At 37.3% G+C, this 22670-nt stretch overlaps 1 protein-coding gene across 1 annotated transcript in view; it reads left to right on the forward strand.

Moving 5' to 3' along the window:
• LOC104135673 (propionyl-CoA carboxylase alpha chain, mitochondrial) overlaps positions 1-22670 on the forward strand; it is a 252781-nt gene that overhangs the window by 163016 nt on the left and 67095 nt on the right. The window contains exons 15-18 of the mRNA XM_035889044.1: positions 1058-1132; positions 6372-6440; positions 7265-7340; positions 18783-18893. Of these exons, the coding sequence (XP_035744937.1) occupies positions 1058-1132; positions 6372-6440; positions 7265-7340; positions 18783-18893 (331 nt within the window). The remainder of the gene's footprint in view (positions 1-1057; positions 1133-6371; positions 6441-7264; positions 7341-18782; positions 18894-22670) is intronic.

The following is a 22670-nucleotide window of genomic DNA, read 5'->3' on the forward strand; positions in this document are numbered from 1 at the left end:
AAGTTTATAGGACAAATTTTCAAAGTGCCCTCCAAGACAATAGCTTTATAATTATGGTATGAGACTCCATCTCACCTTAAAAAAGCTTACTAAAATATAACACCCATTTTCAAGCACATTTAGGACATTTCAAGATAATGTCTTTTTTGTGTCATTTTTGATACATGATGCTTAGCTCCTATCACTCTGAGGAATGTTTTAGGTAAATGTGCTTTTCAAAAATAATTCAGCACCTTGAGATTTTTTTTCCCCCCCTTCCTTAACTATTGTGGCTTTTGTGACCCATGGCGTCTTACTGTATGTTGGTGTTTTCTTTCTCTTCATGGCACGAATGTAATCTTCAACATGGTCTACTGACTACAAGTTATATGAACTATTTTGATAAAGAATAAATATTTGCCCTGTGACTGGCATGGAAGCTATTCTGAGTATGAGTAGGCTTTACCCTGGAGTAACCAATGCTTGGGCTTTTTTTTTTTTGTTCAGCTTAGATTCCCTCACATTTATAAGTAAGTAATGTATCCGAGTACTTTGCCATGAGTTTGGTTATTCTGTAGACAATATATTAATTTCTTGTCCTATTAAGTTTATATTGGTATTGCATTATGTAGGAGATTTCCGAAGGCATAAAGGTCAGTTTGATTTCTTAAGATGATTGAATTTCTAACTGCCTTTTTAATCTCTGAAATGTTTTCCTTATATAGTTGAGAATATATATTCTCAACTCCAGCCTTCTGAATACTTTCCCATCCGTCTTCCAATGCGCAGTGTAGCAAATGAAAATGTCATCTCTGTATATTTTGGTGGTGTACTATAGCTATGTGCAGAGCACTTCTTTCCTGCTTTTTGACTGTGATGCAAGAGAATTTTTATGCTTCCAGTTCTTTATTTGGAGTCGCAGGGGTAGGTGGATGAAGTAAATGTACTTCAACGCAAGTAATTCCGGGGAAGAAAACAAAGTTGTTCCAGCAGTGGTTTCTGTTAGACTTCCAGCTTTTTGTTATCTTCGCCGCATCTGTAAAAGCTTAATGCTTTCTCATGTTGAATTTTATTTCAGGACCCCTACAAATCTTTTGGCCTGCCGTCCGTTGGTAAACTGTCTCAGTATCAGGAACCATTGCACGTGCCAAGTGTAAGTAACTTGGTTCTGGTTTTCATAGGTGCTGAGTGTTACTTTTATAGACAGAGACTCTAAGTACTCAGCAGCTTTGTAAATTGGGCCTTTTTTCCAGCTTTTTGATGGGGAGGGGGGCACGGGGGACGGACGGGACAGGACATGGCAATACTTATTGTGCAACCTGAAAAACTGCTTAAAAATGTACAGTTCCAAACTGAGTTTAAAATGTCCAAATTGTGTATAACAGGAAACAATGGTTTTCAATATGTTGAAATATTTTGTTACTTTCTATAAGTTTCAGCTTAAGTTTTTCAAACAGAGCTTTAGTAAAAATACCATGGTGATTAGAAAGGACAGTGAAATGTTGAGTCAGCTCTTCATGTACAGAGGTCCAGGGACACCAGTGAGAAACTGCCACTGCTTTCTGTTTGGCTGTGTAGACTTTAAGGAGGGAATTTGTTACAGCGATTATTACACGTTTCAGGATACAGCCTAACTATATGGAACAGCTGTTTAATGAACAGTGTTTTCTGCTACGTGTAAAGAACAAAGACACCGCCTTTCTGTAAAATCAAGGTAGTCGAAGACATAAGTGCACATAGAGATGCCGCTATGTCAGTTAGTGGAATGACAAGGCTGTACCATCTGTGAATACGATTATTCAGTCTGATTGCTTGCACTGAGAATAGTGAAAGATTACAGGAGGAATCTTAAATGTGGAGATGTTACTGGATATATGATTTATTTTGCCTCTTAAATTGTTTTTGCCCGTGTACTTTCCAAAGGGACCTGACCCTTTCTGGTCTTTAAGGCTTCATGCTGTGTTCAAAGCCTGAAAGCAGAAAAAAATTGTGAAGATCTAAAAGGCATTATGTGATCTTAAAGAGGAGATGAGGGAAAAAGGTATCATTGGATGTATCTAAACTTTTTTTTAAATGAAACAAAGAGTGTATTTAATAAGAATTTATAATGAATACTCCAGTGGTTGGTAGAAGTTTTCACCATGTTGTAATAGCTAACAGGATGTCAAACATTTTGCCCTTGCAAGTTTTTGCAATTTGCAATTTTCCAAACGTGAGACCTGTTGAAAGTACAAGTGATAATGGACAAACTATACCCCCTACAGTCTTTGTCCCACCAAATCTTTCTTCAATTAATGCTGCAGCAGGAGTTTTATGTAATAACATTTGCGCTTGTGAGCCATCCATACAAAGAAAAAACAATTAAAATGCCTTAAATGTTCTGCTTACTGCTGTTATTTGCTTGTGTGAATGTTGCATGTCAGCTAAATGGACCACGGAATAGATAAAGTGATTGGGTGCAGGAGAGTGCACACTAAGCTTTGTCTATCATTATTGCTGGGAGCAATCAAATTGATGCCAGCAGGACAGTAGACGCGTTGACAGCTGTAATTATGTATCTCCATGGTGATCACTTTTGGCCTGTCATGGAGGCCCATGAGTCCCCTCCCTTGCAAGCATTTAATCAGATTGGGCTGTCACTTGTCAGGTAGACAGGGTGGGCTGGGAGTTGTGCTTAGGCGGAGAGGTGAATTGAAAATGAAGGGTGGGAGATGCCTGATCGCTTCACGTGGTCCATCGTGGTACCGAAGAAAGAAATTTTAATTACGCTGGAGGCTTCAGAGCAATGGTTTGAGGAGCTCATATGGAGTGTCTAGGCTGTTCTCTTTCTGTTTACTTCTATTGTCATATTAAAAATAGAACAGCTCTTTTTATGTAGACACTCGTGGTTTGGTGTCTTAATACATATTTTCTGCCACTGTGAAACTAATTTCTCTCTTGAGAATGTCATGCTGCTAAGAACAAAATTAATATGACTAAAAAGTTCAGTGTTACAGGCCCATTGTGCCACAGTATTTTCTGCATTTTAGATTTTAGAATTGTGAACAAGTTGGCTTAAAAAAATTAGCAGAGACTTGTGTGTCGCAGCGAGTTTGGCTTGTGAGTAGTGTATTGCCAAATGCATTTTCAATTAATTTCTTCTGTGTCTTGGGTTAGCACTGATTGTCTACCTGTGCTCGCGTGTGAGCGGCTCAAACTGGTGGAGCTGGTGTGCGTAGCTGCGTGAGGGTGTTTTTTCTTAGCCATAGACAGGAATATATTGGCTTTTTTTTGTGTCATGTAGCCTGTAATTTTCTTAGAACATGGTACTCATAAATACCAATTTTTTTTTGTCTTTGATAATGAAACTTAAGATGGGTAACCACAAAAACCCGTATTAGGATCATGAGCATTTGTGTTCAAGGCTCTTACACGACATAGCAAATGTACTGCCATATCTGAGGAGCTCCAGCATTGCTCTTTGCCAGTTTGGGCAGTCTGGTCTTTTAATGACTCCTACCAGAAAGAGAAAATTCTTAGACTCTGAAATGGCAAAGAATTGAGAAATACTGGAACATGTATGGATTGATAAGTGGAATTTGATGCACTAATAGTTCATTGCAGGATTGGGACATAGACTGTGCTTTTTTTTTTTCCCCTCTTAAACTGAAAGATTAAAAAAAAGCTCACTGTTGTCGTAGTGTAATAATGCATAATGGTAGTACAACAGCAATAAAAGTGTTGGGGGCTGTAATACCAACAAGCTGTAGGGTACAGTAGGATCTTGAACCATAGCCTTTCTGTGGTATTTTAAATACTGAGTAAAAGAAAGGAAATATATTAAGCAGAATTAAACGCTGGAGGTCTAATAAGTATTGCTATTATTTATCAAGTTAAGCACATTATAGCGAGTATCTGTTGAATTAGGGTTTCTTTTTTATCCAATATTCATTAAGTTCTGTCACACCATATAGTTTATAAAATCACCTACTGTTACCAGGCTCTGAAAACATAAGCACCACAGAGAGAATTGAAGATGGTAAATGTATTTCTTTTCTGCTGTCATTTTTTTTAGTAGTCTTGAGTTTATTGTATGAAAATTAAACTTCTACAGAGGACTGCAGATTTTTTTTTAAATGAAATAATGCTGTAGTTTTTAAAGAATTTTTCAATTCTCACTGTAATTTTTCATTGTTCAGGATATAGTGCCTAGGAAAAAATTGTAAATTGTATAGTGGTATGTATGTATTTTGTGTATCAACAGAAACAGAGCAGGTGGAGCATGTTGTCAGTAGCCTCAGAAGCCTTACATTAACTTCAAGGTCTGACTGACCAGCTTCCTCTGGGTCTGAATTATGCGCCTTACATATGTGTGGTTTTTTTCTTTGTCAATATATGTTATACATGTATAAATACTTATGTGTACATGTATGTGTATATAAAGCACCCCTGAACGCTTGTATTGGAATAATCGCTTGATAGGTGCTACTTTGGAGACAAAAGTCATAGTATATTTCAAGTATGTGTGGAGTACGTATGTCATACCTTCATGTCTTGCATATGTATTTGTTGTATACTACAAAAAATATTATGGACAAGGGATTTATCTTGGGCTGAGTAGGTAAATTAATTTTTTTCTGATTTGAATGTGAGAATGTATGCATTGACTTTATATATAGGCAGACATCCTGGGAGGAAGGATGGTTTAGCAGTTACAAGAAGCAGAGCTGGGAAATATGCTGTGTGTTCCTTCTGTTATCATGATATGTCTGAACTACCTTCTCATCAGTAGCTAATGTTAAATGTACCTGATATGGGTAGTGGGGGGCCTAGTTAAGCATAGATAAAGCACATTCAGATAAAATCTGATTAAAAATGCTACAGAAGTGCCACTACCTTTACATATGAATGAATATGCTATACAAATAAACAAATATATAAGAAACAGTATATAAATATATAAATATAAAAATATGAATATATGCTTTTTAAATAAAAATAACATAATGTCATAAAAAAACTGGTCAGACAAGTGTTTCTTACTGAAGAAAGTGAGTACACCTGCTAGGGTATCTTTTTATGTCATTTGGATAATAAAGTCATCATCATGCCCTCATGTGGATTCTGTAGACAAGAGGTTCTACATGTGGTCCCTTGATAATTGCCTAAATTAAAATATTAAAGGCCTAACAGCCGTTGCGTTGACCTTTTTCTGCCTTGCTGCAGACAGATGAGCTGCTGTTTATTACAAAGGTTCCTTCCCACAGGTGAAGATTTAAGTGAGATTCCAGGACCCTCTTTCCCACCCCCTTTGCAGTGCTGTATATCGGAGCCCTGCTGCTTCAACAGCTTTGATTAGAGCCCTCCATCCTTATGATCCCCAGAATGCGTTTATCACTCTCGAGTTATTTTGATTAGTTTTTAAAAAATATTTCAGATGCCAGCGCTCAAAAGCAGCAATTTAATAAATATTTATTCCCCAGAAATTGCTCATTTGAAAAGTTTTATATGGCTAACCTTATTGCTACAGTGATGAAATCAAACTGAGAGATGAAAACAAGAATCAGCAATATACTAACTAACTTGTTGGCTGGTTAACAGCAATCAGCCTCTTCAAAAGAAATTTTTGAACTTGTGTTATTTTTTTCCATGAATATTGCAGAATCAGAGCTTTAATTGGGGCTGTGTCCTTACAAAGCAAAGCCATGGAAAAAGCTGTGCAAACATTAAAGCCTCGGGGGAACAGCAGCAACAGAAAAAAAAATGGTTTACAGTTGAGAGGGTGAGGCAAAGAAGGAAAGTGTTACAGACTTGAAAACCACAGGATCAGTATTCCTATGGAGCTGATAAGCAGAGCTCCAAAGTTCCCGCTGAATGCTCCCTACTCGTATTCCTACTGGAGCCTTCAGAAGGGCTGTAGCGGAACATGGGGGACATGATTACATATAGATGCAGAAAAGATGTGATTATAAGGGGCATCCTTCATGCCAGGTGTCTGTCAGAAGAATAATTACAACTGTATTTTATTACAGGGATTAAATTGGAATTGGATACATCCAGAGTTGAAGTTTAGAGTGTGTAACACAACTTAAGTGGTTAGACCAAATTTAATGTGTTTATTGCACATTCTAGGAGAGCAAAAGAGAATTTTGACTATCAACGCAAAATTGCAGTCATGTTTTCTTTTAAAGGACAGAATAACTTGCAAGTATTTTTCCTGGTGGAAGAAAAACCTCCCCTTCCCCCCTCCCAGCTTCTCTGAAAACAAATAATTACTCTAGTTCTTCAAGAGGAAAAAATGCATGTGATAAGCTTCACGAGTGTTATGTTTTAAGCCTGCCAGGTAGACTTGATCTCATGTTGAAATATTTTTTTTCCAATATATAATTATTTTTGCTTCTTATTTTTTGAAGGTGCGTGTTGACAGTGGCATACAACAAGGAAGCGATATTAGCATTTATTATGATCCTATGATCTCAAAAGTGAGTTGATGATTATTTTTCAATATTCTAAAGGTATGAAACACTAATTTTATGCACAGATCTTTTAAAGGAGAGAAAGTATATTAAAGGATTGGTAAATCACTATTTTAGAGGCGCTAAGCATAACATGCCTCTAGGGAATATGAAAGAAGTGAAGGAAGATGTGGAGTAGAGGAAATTGTGTCACTTCTAAAGCTTTTTTTTAATCTTTTGACACCATAATTATTTGTCTTGCAGTTTCTGATTATTAAAAGGATTCTGATTTAAACAGAAGACATCACCTTCAGACTTAGGTGCTGGCAATCTATCTTTTTAAATGTAACCTAGCCAGAACTAAAATATCAGTAATTCCGGCTTCCAAAAAGCAGCAGTGAAAGTAATGGTTGATGGTGTCTCTTGGTATTTAGTTTTTATTCATCAGTAACATATTGGTAAAACGAAAATACGACATTGCAGTCAGAGGTCAGTTGTCAAAAAAATTCACACTTAAATCTTGGAAGTTGGTTGGGCATTAGAAGTCAGGAGAATCAACTAGATATTGAACCTCTGCTCTAATTTTCTGTGTGCCTAAAGAAGAAGAGAGAGCTTGTTTACATGCTTGGAGTTTTATGAAGCAAAAGTGATTGGCCTTCTTTTACTGAATGGGTTAAGAGATCTTAGTTTTCTCTTGATGCTTTAGAGAGCCTCCGAAGCTACAATAATGTGTGAGAAATGTTTTTGTGACTGCAGAAGTTCTACTATCCATTTTCATTTTACATGCTATTCAGAAGCTAGAGACAAGCATTGTCTCATTTCTACTAACTTAAATACTTTTTTTTTTTTAGCTGATTACCTATGGCTCTAATAGAGCTGAAGCACTGAAAAGAATGGAAGAGGCTTTGGACAATTACGTAATTCGAGGTAACTACAGAAATTTGGGTTCCTAGTGTGATAGGCTGCCATCTATTTCAAGAAAACAGCTTGAAAATGTAGTAATTAGCAAATTAGCTTCTTAAGTGCAAATTAAAACAGGAAAAGCTTGTGTTAATTAAGCTGAGAAGATACATCAAATCTAAAGAGACTTCTTTTTTTTTCTTCATTGTTTTTGCTTGAATATTATGACATAAATATTTAAATCGTTTCCTTAAACTCATAGGAGTTTAAGAGTTTTCACAAAATGGTAGCATATAATTCATTTGTTATGTTGTGGAGGAAAAAAAGGCCACTACACTAAGAAATTTAACACAGTTGATATTTTATAGCAGTTTAGTACGTTGATTATGGTAAAATAATATCACAATGCAGTATTTGATTGTGTATATATATGTATTTTCTTATTTTCAATTACAAAGGTAATTGTTTGAGTTTGGGCAGATACAGGTGTAGGCTGATGATCAGAATGTGTTTCAGCTCTTGCTGACTGCCTGCCTGGGAGAAGTAGCTGTTCTTCTAGCCTTTCCAAGCAGCAGAGGTGAATCAACCATGACTGCTTTAATTCCTTTTAAGTTTTAGAGTGGGAAATCATGGTTTGTGTAGGAGAAATTTTTAGATCTTCCTCTGTGTCCTTGGAAAATAGGAAGGAAAACTCATAGGAGAGGGAAAAAATGGATTTCTTACCCTTTCTTTTCCTGGGGATGACTACAGAAGGGACTGTAATGTGGCAAAAAAAAAATAACTTCATTTTACCCCTTAACTGTGAGGGTGTTTGGGGGAGTTATTTTTTTCATTACTAGTCAGTATACTTGAAGCACCGGGGTAGGCAGGATGGAAACTGTTGGAGAATTTGCTGCCTTTGTTCCTTGTTTTGTTTGCTGGACAGGTTGTTCCATGGTTTTAGATGGGAGAAAGACTTGGAACACTTATTTAATTCCTCCTCTGAATGGCTGGGAGGAGGAGCAGGAGAGGCCTCGTGAGTGTTTCTGTAAAACTTGGTTTGGCTTTAATGCTGTCTGCTGAATACTACAGATGCTATGTCAGACTGGAAAGATTTATCTACCTAGGGGAAAATGAGCATCCCACCACCACAGTGTAGCTAGATAGGTGGTAGGATTAGCCACTGTAAACGAACTGCATAACTCTAAAGTAGATTTATACTGGTGCAACTTGAGCCATTAGACTATTGCAGTACAATGTGCTGATGTAAACCCCTGCTGTATATTAGCCGAATAAATTTATATGAGAGGGAAATTTATACCACTACAGCTAGACTGATGTGAGGTGGGGTTTTTTGTTGTTTGTTCTTTGTTTTTAGTGGAGACAGGCTCTCGATTCAAACTCAGTTTGAATTAATAGAAAATTATGCTGGAAGGATTATAGTTACTGGGAATATTGGAATTGTGTGGAGCATGGTCTTTTATTGCGTGTTATCACATTGGATGGAACCTAATTGTTTGTTCTTAGGCATTTTACACAGATGTGTATGTACCTAATAGCAGGGAATAATTTTTTTTTTTAAGTATTACAAAGGACAAATTTTAATTTACCACAGTTTTCAAAAGCAGATGGATTTCCAGATGCTTTTTTAGTTGTGGTGAGCAGTGGTTTCCATTTGAAAACCAACAAGATTTTTGTGTAGTTTTATGCAACTGATAGTTTCTTCTCAGGGTTTGTTTAAAATGTAACATGCATGGATATTAAAGTATTTCTTCTCTTGCCTAGAGTGAATGATGCTTGATAGGGCGGTTTGTAGAAATTGTCATGTTCTGAACTACATTGAGATGTACAGAACTCCTCCTTGCTCAGAGGAGTTGTCTCTAAGTTCAAGTAAGCTGAACAGGTGATGCATAAGTAGTAATATAGTGGTATTTAAATGAACAAAACCAATTAAACAACAGAAAAGTAGAAGCAATTTCATGCTTTTTTTTTTTCTAAAATGATTGTGTATATTTTTGCTTTAAAATGTTAGGTGCTATGTAAAACAATATTAAGCCACCTTGATCTTACATGCCTCGCATGAAGTCTTCTCCATAATTGAGTTGTTGTTAGTAGTAAAAGATACAGAATAGTTTTTTACCTAGCTTTGAAGTTATTTGAATTTATATTTGAATAGCGAGCCTGGATATAACTTTTTAGACATCACCATAGTCTTCCTGAATAGTGTGCTCCATATTCCCATTTCTGAAACACCACCCCCCCGCTCCAGTTTCCTTGGAAGCAGCTTTTATGTTTGCTTCGTGTTTTAGAGACTGTGTATTTTTCCCTGTAAGTAACAAGTCTCTTCTGAGTTACAAAGCATTTTAGCTAAGCATTACCAGCTGAAGTCAGTGTGAATTGTACTGATAATATTGTGAGAATTTTGATTTAAATTCCCAAGAATTGCAACATTTCTGTAAGCAAAAATGCTTGTTTGCTCATGTAGGGTGGGAATGGGATAGGGTGACTGGGTAACAGGTCAAGGACCATGTAATGGGTAGCTTAGGGACTGCTAATGGAAGGTGGAGTCTTTCCCATCACTTCTGTGTCACCAGTTCAAAGCAGGCAAAAGTTGGTAAGGACTTTTAGTCGCTAATATTTTGATGGTTGCTTGCTGACCTGCATGAAATCAACGGTCTTTATCCAGTTCCTAGAAGACAAGTGTCCTCTTGGAATAAATGCCACCATATAATGTCATTCGTGGCAGTCCCAGCAGAGAATCCAGAGACTGAAGCAGCGCAGTGACCCTCCAGGAGGTGACTCATCCAGGCTGGGTTGAGGCATGCTGACAGCGTGAAGTGCAAGGACTTACTCTGCTGTTCCTTGTCAACTGGCTGTATGAGCAGACATTCAATTTCTACTGCTGTGGCTTTAGGATAGCCAAGAGTTACCCATTCCCTTTTAGCTCCATTCCATTTATAGGAAACAAGTCCTCAGACTACAGTCTTTGTTGACTTGTTTTCTAGGACTGGACCTTGAATCCATGATTTAGCTGTCCCTCCCAGTTAAATCTGACAACATCACAAACAAAATTAATTACATTTTCCAAAAATGTAATTGAATATTTGCAATGAAAGGAGACTTACGCGAAGTTTGAGTAAATAATATTTTAAGCAACCAAGACTGCATCATATGGTGCCTGTAATAGCAGTATCCTTGTTATAAATGCTGAATAAATCAAATTGTGATATTTGCAACAATTCTATGCTCTGAAAATGCCTATTGACTTAACATTTTATTACAGTTTAGGCTGCTGACAACTTGCACATGCTGAAAGAAGAAATTCTTCAGTCTGTTGGTTGGTAGATGCTGACAATGAGACTAACTCAAGATATATTCAACGCGGTCATGGGAATGTAATCTGCATCATATTTCCTGTGTAATATCTACAATGTTATTAATGGCAGCAGGTGAAAGTCTAGGATAGCACTTCTTTGAGTGGTGGAGTGGATTAAATGATCTCCTAATGTCCTTTACAGTCTAAATTATTCTGATAGGAACTGACTCCTCTATTGAGAATTAATCTGAACTCAAAATCTCAGTTGAGACTTCTGAATGAGGAAGAGTCTAATTAGGTAACATTTTTATCCATGGGCCTTCCAGTATAGTTCAGGGATGATTAATGTTCAAGGTCTAACCCAGATTTTTCTCAAGCAGATACGCTTTTTGTTTTGTCCAGTGGTTACTGGAGAATTTGTGAATACTGAAAAGTTCAAGACGTCGGTCAAGCATAGAAGCACTGTTGCTCATGGGGATGAGGCATGAATTGTTTCCTGTGAGCTTGCACTGTTGTTAGTAGTTCATATTCCTCTTGTTTTATGCCACTTTCCTTCAGAAACTTAAGGTTTTGTTTCTTCTTTTTAATTTGAACAACAGAAATAGAGTATTGGAAGAATGCCTTTCAGTGTGTCTCCTGTATGTGTAAACGTGATGTGATTTCCTTCTCAGTTTCTCTAAGATTTTAGCATGTGTTTGTCACGTAATTTATGATGCTGAATAATATGTTCATTTAAAAGGTGTATATAAAACCTAGTATGAAGTTCTGGAAAGTTTATGTATGAAAATTGGTTTTATCTATTTAAATAAAAGAAATGGACATATTTATGCAGCAAGTAGAACTGATTATCAGATCATCAGAGGTCTCATTGGGCAGATAGCTCATATCCTTGAGTGCAGAGATTCCTGTAATCTTTCCTTTGACCTCTCTTTGCTTTGTATCTTCCCTGCCGATTCAAATAGAAAGCAGTTACATGAAATTACAGTTTTTGTGTAAAGTCAACCGTTATCTATTGAGATCCTGCGTGCCGTGGGGAGAGAGGAATGTATTAGACCATTTGGGAGGAAGAAGAGTAGAAAAAGGAATGTCTGAGGAAAGAGTAAGCAGCAGATATAGCAAGAAGGAATAGACATGAGGGGGAAATAAGGGGAGTCACCAGCCAGGGCAGGGGGATCTTCCACCATGGGGTAAAAGAGCAATCATAGAAAAGAAAACAGACATTCACCACACCTATTTATCACTTCTCCGAGGGGAGTGGGAATACAGAAGTTAACTCTCGTGATATGAATGGAGACCTGCCAGAACAGTGGCAGCAGAAACTGTTGTCTTGAGTTTTTGCAGCTGCAAACACACCAACTGGGAGGACAGAGAGTACTGTGCTTAGTATTGTGGAGGAGGCCTTGGCTTTCCAAGAAAAAGCACCCGACAATAACAACAACCCCTTTAATTTTAGTATTTTATCATATATTTCAAAGAAATTAATTTTCAGGTACAAAGGTTTTCACAATAAACTTCAATTAAATCCAAACATCATCAATTACTGAATGATTTTGTCTTTTATATATTAAAAGATACTTCTCAATGGCAATGGCAGTGATCCTTGTGAGTTTTATACTCTCCTGTGTTCAGATCCCATGCAGGTATGCAAGTGTGCTCATTGGCACTGCGAACAAAACAATCTTTGTGTGTAAGCTGGTTTTCCTGCAAAAGGCATGTAGCATCTGTTTTTAAAGAAGAATGAAACAGGCCTCATTTTCCTGGTTATGTTTTAAAAGAAGTGCTGCAACAGGTCATGCAACTGAACTGTGGATCCTCCCCTTTGCATAGCAGGGGGAACAGGGGCTGAGGAGTTCTGCAAGAATCTCTGTGTTCCCTGACCCTTTGCAACAGGGACCAGTGGGCTCCCAAGTGTGTCAGTGTGGCAACTGAAATGGAAGAAGGGAAAGCAACAAATTTAGTTCAAAACCAATAGAAGGGACCATTGCAGGATGCTTGGTAACATCAGCTTGGAGCACAGGTGCTGGCACAAGGGAAGATTCTCCTGTTTCTCCTATGTGTGTGGTGTTTTTTTTTTTTTTTTTTTTTTTTTCCTTAAGCTGGTTGCAGGGGAGGGAGTGGGAATGGCAGCTTGTCAGTGGAATGTTATGGTGTTTAGTTTGGGAAGGGCTATAGACTACTGCAGTGTGGAGGAGAAAGAGGCATGGGCAATTGAAGTACAGGCTGATCAGGTAAAAGAGGAAGGCGATGTTACTGGTGCAGGAGAAGGGAATTTTTTTTTTTGTCAGAGGTTTTGGGTTTTTAATTAAGAAGAAGAGAGTTGTGGCAGTGAAATACAAGACACTACAGTGTGCCAGGTTGCAGAGGCATTGAAAGACAAGTGCTGTTATTTCTAGTTATGCCCCTTAGATATAATGTTGTCCTCATGTTCTGTTCCCCTCCTTCAGAGTAAAGGGGTGGCTGAGGAGAGGGTGATGGCAGGATGGCCATCCGTTTTCTTTCACTTGTTCTTGACAAAGCCTGCTTAACTTCTGCTTCCAATTATTCTAATGATTCAAACATTCATATGTGTTTGCTAACACCATAAATAATGGACTACTTAATCTTATTAAGAGGTTCAGAAGTGCATGCAGTACAAAATTTAGTTTCTGTTTGAACTAGTGATTTTTACAGTAGGATATTATCATGTATTATCTGCTTTCCCCCTCCCTTCTTTTCTCCCTCTACTCTGGTCTATGAGTTCTGTGAGCTTCAGACTTTAATATCCAAATGAATTAATGTTTTAATTGAAATATGTGCTTTGCTCTGAGGGTCAATGGTGTACTGATCCTATGTGAGAATTTAATGTGGATGTTTGTGTATTAAAATTACAAAGGTCAAAAAGCCTTTCTTCTCGCTTTTGGGGTAGGACTTCGTAGGCAGATGGCCAGCTCTGAAGTGAATTGAAGCAAAACGCAAGCTTTGAAAGACAAACAGTTGAATGTTGAGGGTTTTAGGGAATAATATGACAACTTATGGAATTGCAAACGTGGAGGCTAGCTGGGTAGCTGTCACATGGACTTTGAAAAGTTCATGTGTTGAAAGTGGTGTCTTCATGGTCTGTGCAAATCTGTGATAATGTTCTTGTTTCATAATGCTCAGCGCAGCTTGGTTAACATTTTTTTTTTTTTTTTTTGGTGAGAGAAATAAACTGGGATGCCTCATAACTTCATAGCATTATGCAGCATTTAAATTGATGGGTGATAATTTAGCTTTGCTATTTTTTTAAAAAGAGAAGCCTCTAGTACTGTACTCCACACGTTGTTTTTGCAATCAGTAAGTATGCAGATTTCTATTCCACTTAGCACAATTTGAAATTATCAGCAAGTTAAGTATATTCAACTGCTTATCTACAGAGAGGCATGTAGGACTCCAATTAAGTTTACATGGATAAATGCAGATTTGTGTTTGCAGATGTCAAGATGACAGAAGCTTAATACTGTAAAAAGGCTAATCAACACTGAATATGTTTAGTGTCAGTAAATATTTATAGTGAAAACATTGCCTATGGTTTTGTGCCTTGGCATTCCAAGTTCTGATTTTTAGTGAGTAAAAATGTTGCGTGATATCCTGTTCATAAACCTGCTATAAAATTTTTGTTTCCTATAAAATTAGTTTTATTGTCTTTTTCATTGGTTTTTTTTGGGAAGACAGGTTAGGAGTTAGGCTACAGTTTGTAAGTTAATGAAAAATCTGGTAAATTTAGCAGGTTTTGAGGCAAATGTAATCCAGAGAATGAGGAAGGGAAGGAGGCAAGATAGAGACAGGGAGTATGGGGAGCAATTTCTTCTAATTATAATTTTATTTTATGTTTTTTAATGAGGACTTCTTCAAATAGTGGTTACTAATCAGCTCTGGTGAGCTATGTGATTATTTAATGTGCTCATGTATTTATTAGGCAATAACTACAGTTTAACTGGAAAATTAATTGAACCTCAGGAATACGTGTTTGTTATATGTAAAACATACAAACATATAAATTCTTTTATTTCATTATATCTCCAGAAGTTAAATGCTAGTCTGCTCTCTTTTACAAATGTATTCTGGAAAATAGCATGTCAAAGCTGAAATCCAAGGAGTACGCTTTAGATTGAGCTTCTACTGATGTAATATTGTATGAAGAATACAGCCAAGTGAAATAAAAAAATAGAGGTATAAGGAACATTGATTATTATTTTTTATTATATTTTGACTTGGAGAAAAGAAAAATATAACTGTAACTGCAGTTCTGCATCAGTCTTAACAGTGTAAAAAAAATGATGCTGAAGTGAAATTTTGTTTTCTGGAGGGGAAATAAATTGATACAGTTTAGGATTTTGTTTGTTTGTTGGAAATGTCATGGCTTGTCAGGTTAACAAATGTGATTTTGTTCCTGGCAGACTGCAGACCTGGTCAAGAAAAAGAAAAATTCCCTGAAAACCACTGCAACATAAATACAATATACTTCAGTTTAGTGCCTAACTTTGCATGAAATAAGCACTGCCTGTTAGCCTCTGTTTGATCCTTTGAGAGTGTGGGGCTAATGTCTGGCCAGTGTTTTGGAAGCAGCAGGTAGTCAGGAGCAAGCTGCTCTAGGGGTCCATATTTCTGTAGCCTAGCAGTTACTCACACGCAGATGGAGACCTTATGAACTTTGACAGAGGTCACGCTAAATTGCAAATCTAAAACTTCTAGACTTCTGAAGGATTACACTGGTACTATTTTTTTTTAAAAAGCCATATGATTGGGAACATCACTAAAGATATCCACTCAGTTTTGAGAATTAGATCAACCACACAGTCATTGCTCACATAATGATCATGGGGACTGATAAAGATAGCCTTTCATGGTACTTTAAAGGGAAACCGTTCCACATTAAAATTTTAATTTGCATATGTGAAATACATATGTTATATTGCTTCCCAAACACCTAGGCTTGTCTGCTCTGTTGAACTTGTTAAAGGAATTTTGGAGCTCAGAATGTTGCAGAAGCCTCTGGTTTTTCTGCTGCACATGAGTTGGAAATAATTAAGATACTCATAGTATTTTTTTTGATTTCGGGTCTTTTGGGGCAGTCAGTTGAGACACCAAGCTCTGTCATCTGTCATCAGCCATCATCTCACCAGGGATCTTATAGCAGTTTAGGAAAGAAAAACATGAAATGATCTGGTTACACATTGTAGCATGTTTAAATTCTGGATTCAAAGTCAGGGAGCATTGAAGAGCTCCTCTTTGTCTTCTAATTACAGACCTGAAGCTGTACATAATAGATGAAAATCTCTCATATTTCAACTTATTATTCAAATGGGAAATTTTGGGGGGATTTTGTAGCGGCCAAAGAAAGACTGTTTGTTTCCAAGTTATAGTCATTTAGCATAAGATTTTTTCAAATATTTTATTTAGTATAGATGCAATGTGAGTTTCATTCAGTGTTTATGAAATCAGGGTCCATAAATGACTATATATATAGGCTGCAAGCAGCAAGGAGGCTGATCCTCTTTTAATCAAATGGTCAAATTTTTATTTTGTCATCATTGAACTGGTTGTGTAATGTGCTACTTAATGGATCATGAACTAGTCTTTAAAGCTTATGACTTCATGATTCAGTGAGGCTGAATCTGACTCTGTATGTTGAAAGTGGTTTCAGTGACGGCCACACAGAGAGCTTGAAAATTCACACCAGCGGCAGACTGTAGGGGAAAATAGCTTTGAAACAGTTTGAACTGGTCTGCATATAAAATAACAAGAATGTTATTCATGCTTCTAAACTGGAAAAACACAAAGGGAAAAGAAGTGGTGCAAAAGAATCTGCTTCTGTAGCTACAGCAGTTTGCAGTTGCTGTACTGCTGGTGTTTTTGCATTGGTGAGCTCTCGATAGGGGAAGAAATCCGTAATAGCTTAATTTACAGTTGAGAGACCTGAGTTTACAATGACTTGCTATTCATGTTATTTTAAACTAGAGCTATTCAAAAAAATGTGCAAATAACTTTCAGTCATGTCATCGCTGTATTAATCATAATAACTTCTAAGTAAACATATCTAAAGTTGAAGTGCAGAATCTTGTGCTTTACAAGAGATATGGATGCACAGACAAATTTTTACAAGATAAACTAATTTGTGATGTGCTCTGCGTTTTTTACTTCATGGCGTGCACCTTACACCAAAGTTCATGTGACCTGGAAAGCATGAGGTGATTTGGAGTTGCCTGTCCCTCTGACGCTGAGAGGAAAGAATTTGAATGACTTTGTATTTCCTGAAGGGTGAGAATGTGCGCGTGCTGCACAGCTGAGGTTGGATAACCTCTTCCCTACAGCAGCTTCCTCATTTATCCATACCTGGAATGGATGGAACAGCTGCAGCCAACGCTTGGAGTTTATCCTCCTGAATTACACATTTATTTCAGCTTCTCTTAAGAAGTATTAATGTTTATGAGGCAGTGTTATTCGGTGTAGTCATGTTGGGATTGAACTGTGGTGGCTTTTCAAATTTTCTGTTACAATCTCTTTCCAAATTTGAGAAGACAGTTGAGATAAAGATGGTGCTTTTCTCTTACCTGCATAATCTTAAACTTCCCTTTCCTGAGATGATCTGTGTGCTACTCTCAGAAGAGAAAGTATCTTCTCTTGGAAAATTGTTCCGAGTGCAGTAAGCAGAAAATAATTTAAATTATCTGGGGGGTTTTGTTCTCGGGGATTTTTTTGCACCTCCTTTCCTCTCCCACCTCCCATATAGACTTCTTTGTATTTAATACTACAGTGAAAGGATTATTAATGACCATCATATTTGGTGCTAAACTGCAAGTATTTCTGGCAAAGTGCAGTTTAGCTTTAAGTTACTAATTTAGTTATGCAGCCATGTTAAATTCAAAGAAAAATAGAGCTTGAAGAATTTTAGAAAGTCATCTAGTCCCACTGCCTGAACTAAGGTATACCAGCTATATCTGCATCCTGACAGGTGTTTCTTTAACCTGTCTTTAAACACTTTCACTGACTCTAGAATCTTCCCTAGGCAATCTCCTTCCAGTGTTAACCATCCTGAGTACGTATCTTGTGCTGACATCTGCTCCTGACTATGTTTTTTCCAGCCTACTCTGGAAATGGGATATTGTTTATTCCTTCCTCTCTGAAGAAACAAGTTAATCTTTTACTCATCTGAGGAAAGGGCAAAGGACTTACTGTTTTGTGTGCAAGCATTGGACTGACACTGGCAGCATCCTTTGAGCTGTGTAGCTTTAGATTGCATGTGTTAGAAGTTGTCTTTCTTTGCTGGCACAAAAAGCAGGGGAAAAGAAGAGAAAGAAAAATATAAAAAAAAAAAAGAGACGAGACAGGCTGAGAAGTGGAATGAAAGGAGATGAAGAAATTCAGAAAAAAAGAAAAAGAATATATAATATTCAAAGAAATTAAAGGAAAAAGGTGGCGATAAGGGCTCTATGATAAGTAAGTTTTTAATTAAAAAAAATTTTTTTGGGGGGAGCTATATGCCTAGCAGAGTCCATGGAATGGTGCTAAAGGGGGAACGGGGCATTTGATAAAAGAATTGGCCAGGCAAGGTTAGATAGAGGTCTGTAAGGAGCAAGCAATAGATTTCTTTGTTTTATAAGTTCCACAGGAGTCTCTTACTACTTACAAATGATAAAGTTATAAAATTATATATAAGTGATAAAACCTTTTACTGTCTTTCATTACTATGATTGGAGTGTAACATGGCATGCATCTTCCACGGGAGTGTGCCTATATAAGGTGGCAGGATGACAAGGTGGACCAGGGTTCACTGGAACTGGGCTGATACTTAAGGTCATGACTAGCCTGTCATTTCAAGGAGATGGCTCTGGTCTTGCCTACATCTGTTAGGACTGAACCAAAGGTCTCTTTGGTTGTACTTGCTGTCATTGACTTAACTAGGTGTTTCAATTAGGCTTGGTGAGGTGAAAATTTGGAAGGTTTTGCTTCTTAATTAAACTGAATTCTTAAGGAGGGTATCTTGAAGCAGGAGCCGAACAAAACTCTTATATCTGCATTTGATTACATCAGTTCTATGGTCTCTAAGTTGTGAACAAGTATTTCTTCTACAAAGATAAGAGCTAATACTTTTACAAGTTGTTTCCTACTGTAATTGTGATTAATATGTTTACCTGATTTGTATTGATTTTTTTCAGGTGTGGCTCACAATATTTCTTTACTGCGAGAAGTGATCATCCATCCACGCTTTGTTCAAGGAGACATCAGCACTAAATTCCTTCCTGAAGTCTATCCTGATGGTTTTAAAGGTTTGTTCCATTTGTTTCTTTTTTTCTTGAGAGGTGGTGTTTCTGATTGTTATTCCTTTATATTTATAGACTGACAAGTTCCCCAATCAGCCTTTACTCTTTTTTCCTCAAATGTATCTGTGCATACATGAAATTAGAGTTTTTCAATAATGCATAATATAGTTGAAACAGTTACTTACTTTACTTTCGAGATGGCAAAATACATACTTGTAGTGACAAAGTAGTAAATTAAGTACATCTGAAGTCAAGAAAAACAATTTATAGGTGATACAAAATATGTAAAGTAAACATCAATTCAACTCTACCATGCTGTTGTGCTTCATTACAGACAGTGCTCCTACCATTAACTGAAGATAAGCTTTCTCTTTGCTCAACACTATTGCTTCTCCAGTGAGTTTGTTCAGCATCTTTAGAATCACCTTTTGGCACCCTTTGTATTCACTGTCGCACTGTCAAGAGGATCTGGTATTTTATCAGAGTATTTCAGTAACCTAGTCTTAATACTCATTACACACACAGTAATGGGCATCACCTTGAAATTATTAACTCATACACTAGGTTAACATAAACAAAAATGCAAATGTTTCTTTACAATATCCCAAACAACTCAGCTGCAAAAATGTATGACAACAGTTGGTAGAGAAATGTAAGTAAACAAATAGGTTGGTTTCCTTTTGCAAGGATCAAATTTTAAAAGGTTGTCTTTTCTCTCAGCCAATCTGCTATAGATGTTTTCTTGACCTGTGTGGTCAGAGTTTCAGTCCTTCTATACAGGCCTCACGCCTCAGTTGGCATCCATCAGGCAGAACCTATTCTTTATTTATTAAAAAAAAAAAAAAAAAGACAATGTCTATAGCCCATCATTCATGGGTCCTTTATGAATCCCATGGAGATACCTTTCTCCCCCATTCATCATTAATCCAATGTGGCAGAATCCTCATCCCGCTCTGGAGATGTCACTGCCTGATTGGCAGTCATTGGGCATGACTGGCACTTTGCCAAATTGTGGTCTCATTAAGGAGCAGAACAGATTTTTTTTTACCTGAGGACTCAGTGTGTGAGTTTGCAAAGAATATTCATCCACAGAACTACTTTGTCATGATGTAATTGAGAATTCTGTGTGATACAGTCCTACAGGTGGGATTAATGCATCCAGCTTGTTATTGCACTCCTGACTGCAACCAAAGCAATAGGAGTTAGTAACCTTGGGTGGCAGTCAGCTTGTGATGGTTGAAGCTCAAAAGTTTCTTTGTTGTATTTGCTAAGATGTATTTAGCTAATCTTCAAGTAACTCAGCTGGCTTTCATCCAGCATAGGCTTGAGGGTACTCTGATTTGCTCTGAAAGCTCAGTGCTGCTGATGAGCTGGTCTGTCTCCCTTCCCTGACACCTTAATATAGAATCTCATGTCCTGTCTCTTTTGATGGTTCTGGGACTTTTCAGTCCCTTTCCTCAGCGAATTCAGTTCCCTAAACCACCATAAAACTGCATTTTTAATTGTTGCTGCTTTTGTTGGGGCAGTTTTTTGAGAGTTCTTGGGTTGACTTAGCTGATGAAGGAATCTGGTGAACTCCAGCAGAGTGGAAAGTGAGTGGAAGGCTAGGAGTGGGGAGAGAGCAATGGAGAAGAAAGGCGAGGATGTAAGGTGTTAGATAGGTTTATACCATGTTGTGAAAAGGCAGCCTTACCTCACACACAACTGGGAACAATAAAAACATAGACCATTTTACCCTTATTTGTGATAACGTGTCTGTTGGGGCCCTTGGTCACTTGTAAGAAGCTGTCACGGGTTTTGCTGACCCAGGAGGATACCCCTTGCTCTGTATTTTTGACTACTGAAAAGCACTCTTGTCTTTTGGTCTTTTATTCTTGTTTTAATATTTTATATTGCAAAGTTAACCTGTGTATAATCGGTTAATTACTTGTCATCCCGCAATTTGTGGGCTGACAAGAAAGTTGTTTTGGGGTCATCTGGCTTGAACTGTATATGCTGGTATTTGTGTGCACATACACACTGATGCAAATGGCTGATTAGTGTTGCAGCCTGAGGTAAACAGTGATATTGTATTAACAGAGTCTTAAAGATAAGCTTTTGCTCTAGACACCAGAAGACACAAGAAGAGATACGGTGACAGTTAATAATAGAAACTAATGAATGGCACATGTGAAAGGACTAGACTTTGTTCTTGCTGTATGGAAAATCTCACTCTTCTCCTTCCATGTATCAAATACAAGCAGGTTTTAGCCTTCTTAATGATTGAAAAATGCAGATATCGTTATTAAAAAGCATTTATATTTCAAGTTGAGTACTGATTCAAAGCTCACTGAAGTAATTGAGAGCCTTTTTAATGATTTAGTTTGATCTGGATCAGACCCTTCTGGCTTAGAAAAAAAACGGTGAGTTGAATTAGAGGATAGTTTTTTACCTATTGAAAAATATTTCTGCAAATGCAAAGAATCTGGTGAGAACTGTTGAAGGCAAGCAAGGGTTGGTGGACAGATCACGGGTAGAAGCTCAGCAAGAGAAACAAAGGCAAATAACTTAGTCAATATAAGTCCTCTACTCACTTCAGCTAACTTTTTTTTTTTTTTTAATATAAATACCCAGGGTAAACTTTGCTAGGAGGATTTGAAAATTAGGTAGCTTCATATATCTTGTTTATAAGTGATGTGTAGCTGTAAAAAAAGATCTGTGATAATCTGAAAAAAATAGAGCAATGTGTAGCCAAAGCGGATTTGGAAATACCTAGAAATATGTGCTGTTATTAACAGTAGGAATCCATACCAGCTGTGTTTTAAATTTGGAAAACTCAAGAAATAAAAAAAAAATTCAATGAAGATGCGTGCTCTATTAATGCTTGAGCACAATCCAGTGTGTTTCTTTTGTAAACTACACAATTGTCACTGTTGGTCTACATCAATGGTAAGTAATGAACGTCAGCTGTGTTCTTTCTGGTGACTGCATGAAGTACTGGCCCATTTCTCATGTGCATTTTTCTTCAAATCTAAATATTAACTTTAGTCTTACTTAAGAGTAAAATAAGAGATGCTTTGTTTTCCAGACTAATTTTCAAGGGTTTCAGTACAAGTCCTTTATTAGAAGGCTTTTACTGTAAGTTAAGAAAAAACTAATTATTAGAAATATCTTGGCAGTTTTTCCATTAACCTGTGATGCCCACTTCAAATTACGTCTAGAACAGGAATGTTTAGTAATTTTCATGATCAGGGTTTAACTCTTTTTCTTCCTTTCTTTAAGCATTCATTAACAAAACCAGTTTGGTTATTGCAAGTTATTTTAAAATATTGCTCTGCTGAAACTAACCTTGCTCAGGGTATGATTAGTGTGGGAAAACAGCTGCTGTCGTACCCTTTTGTTGTCTATAGGAGGGATGGATGGCTAGAATGCCGGCTGGCAGTGGGTCAGCTGGAATGGGTTATGGCTCTGGGCACATATGCGTGTTTTGGGGAGGAGTGTGGATCTGAGGGCGGGTGCAGCAACACTGACTAGGTCAGATGACACAAATATATCTTAGAGTGGCCTCCAAGCACTTTACTCGCAGAACAAAAATGTTTACCAAGCATGTAGGTGTAGCTTGTACTAGTTAGAGTATTATCAGATGAGCTGTCTTTCTACAGCTTCCAAGCAGCCTGGGATGCCTCTGTACTTCCTAACCTGCCTGGTGAGAAAGGAATATATTACCTATTATCCCAATTTTATAGGCACGGGACACAAAGACCTAAGGGGAGTCCTTGACAAAGAACAAATTAAACTCAAGTA

Source organism: Egretta garzetta, unplaced genomic scaffold (genome assembly GCF_000687185.1).
Source record: "Egretta garzetta isolate BGI_Z169 unplaced genomic scaffold, ASM68718v1 scaffold182, whole genome shotgun sequence".
In the NCBI taxonomy this organism is placed as follows: domain Eukaryota; kingdom Metazoa; phylum Chordata; class Aves; order Pelecaniformes; family Ardeidae; genus Egretta; species Egretta garzetta.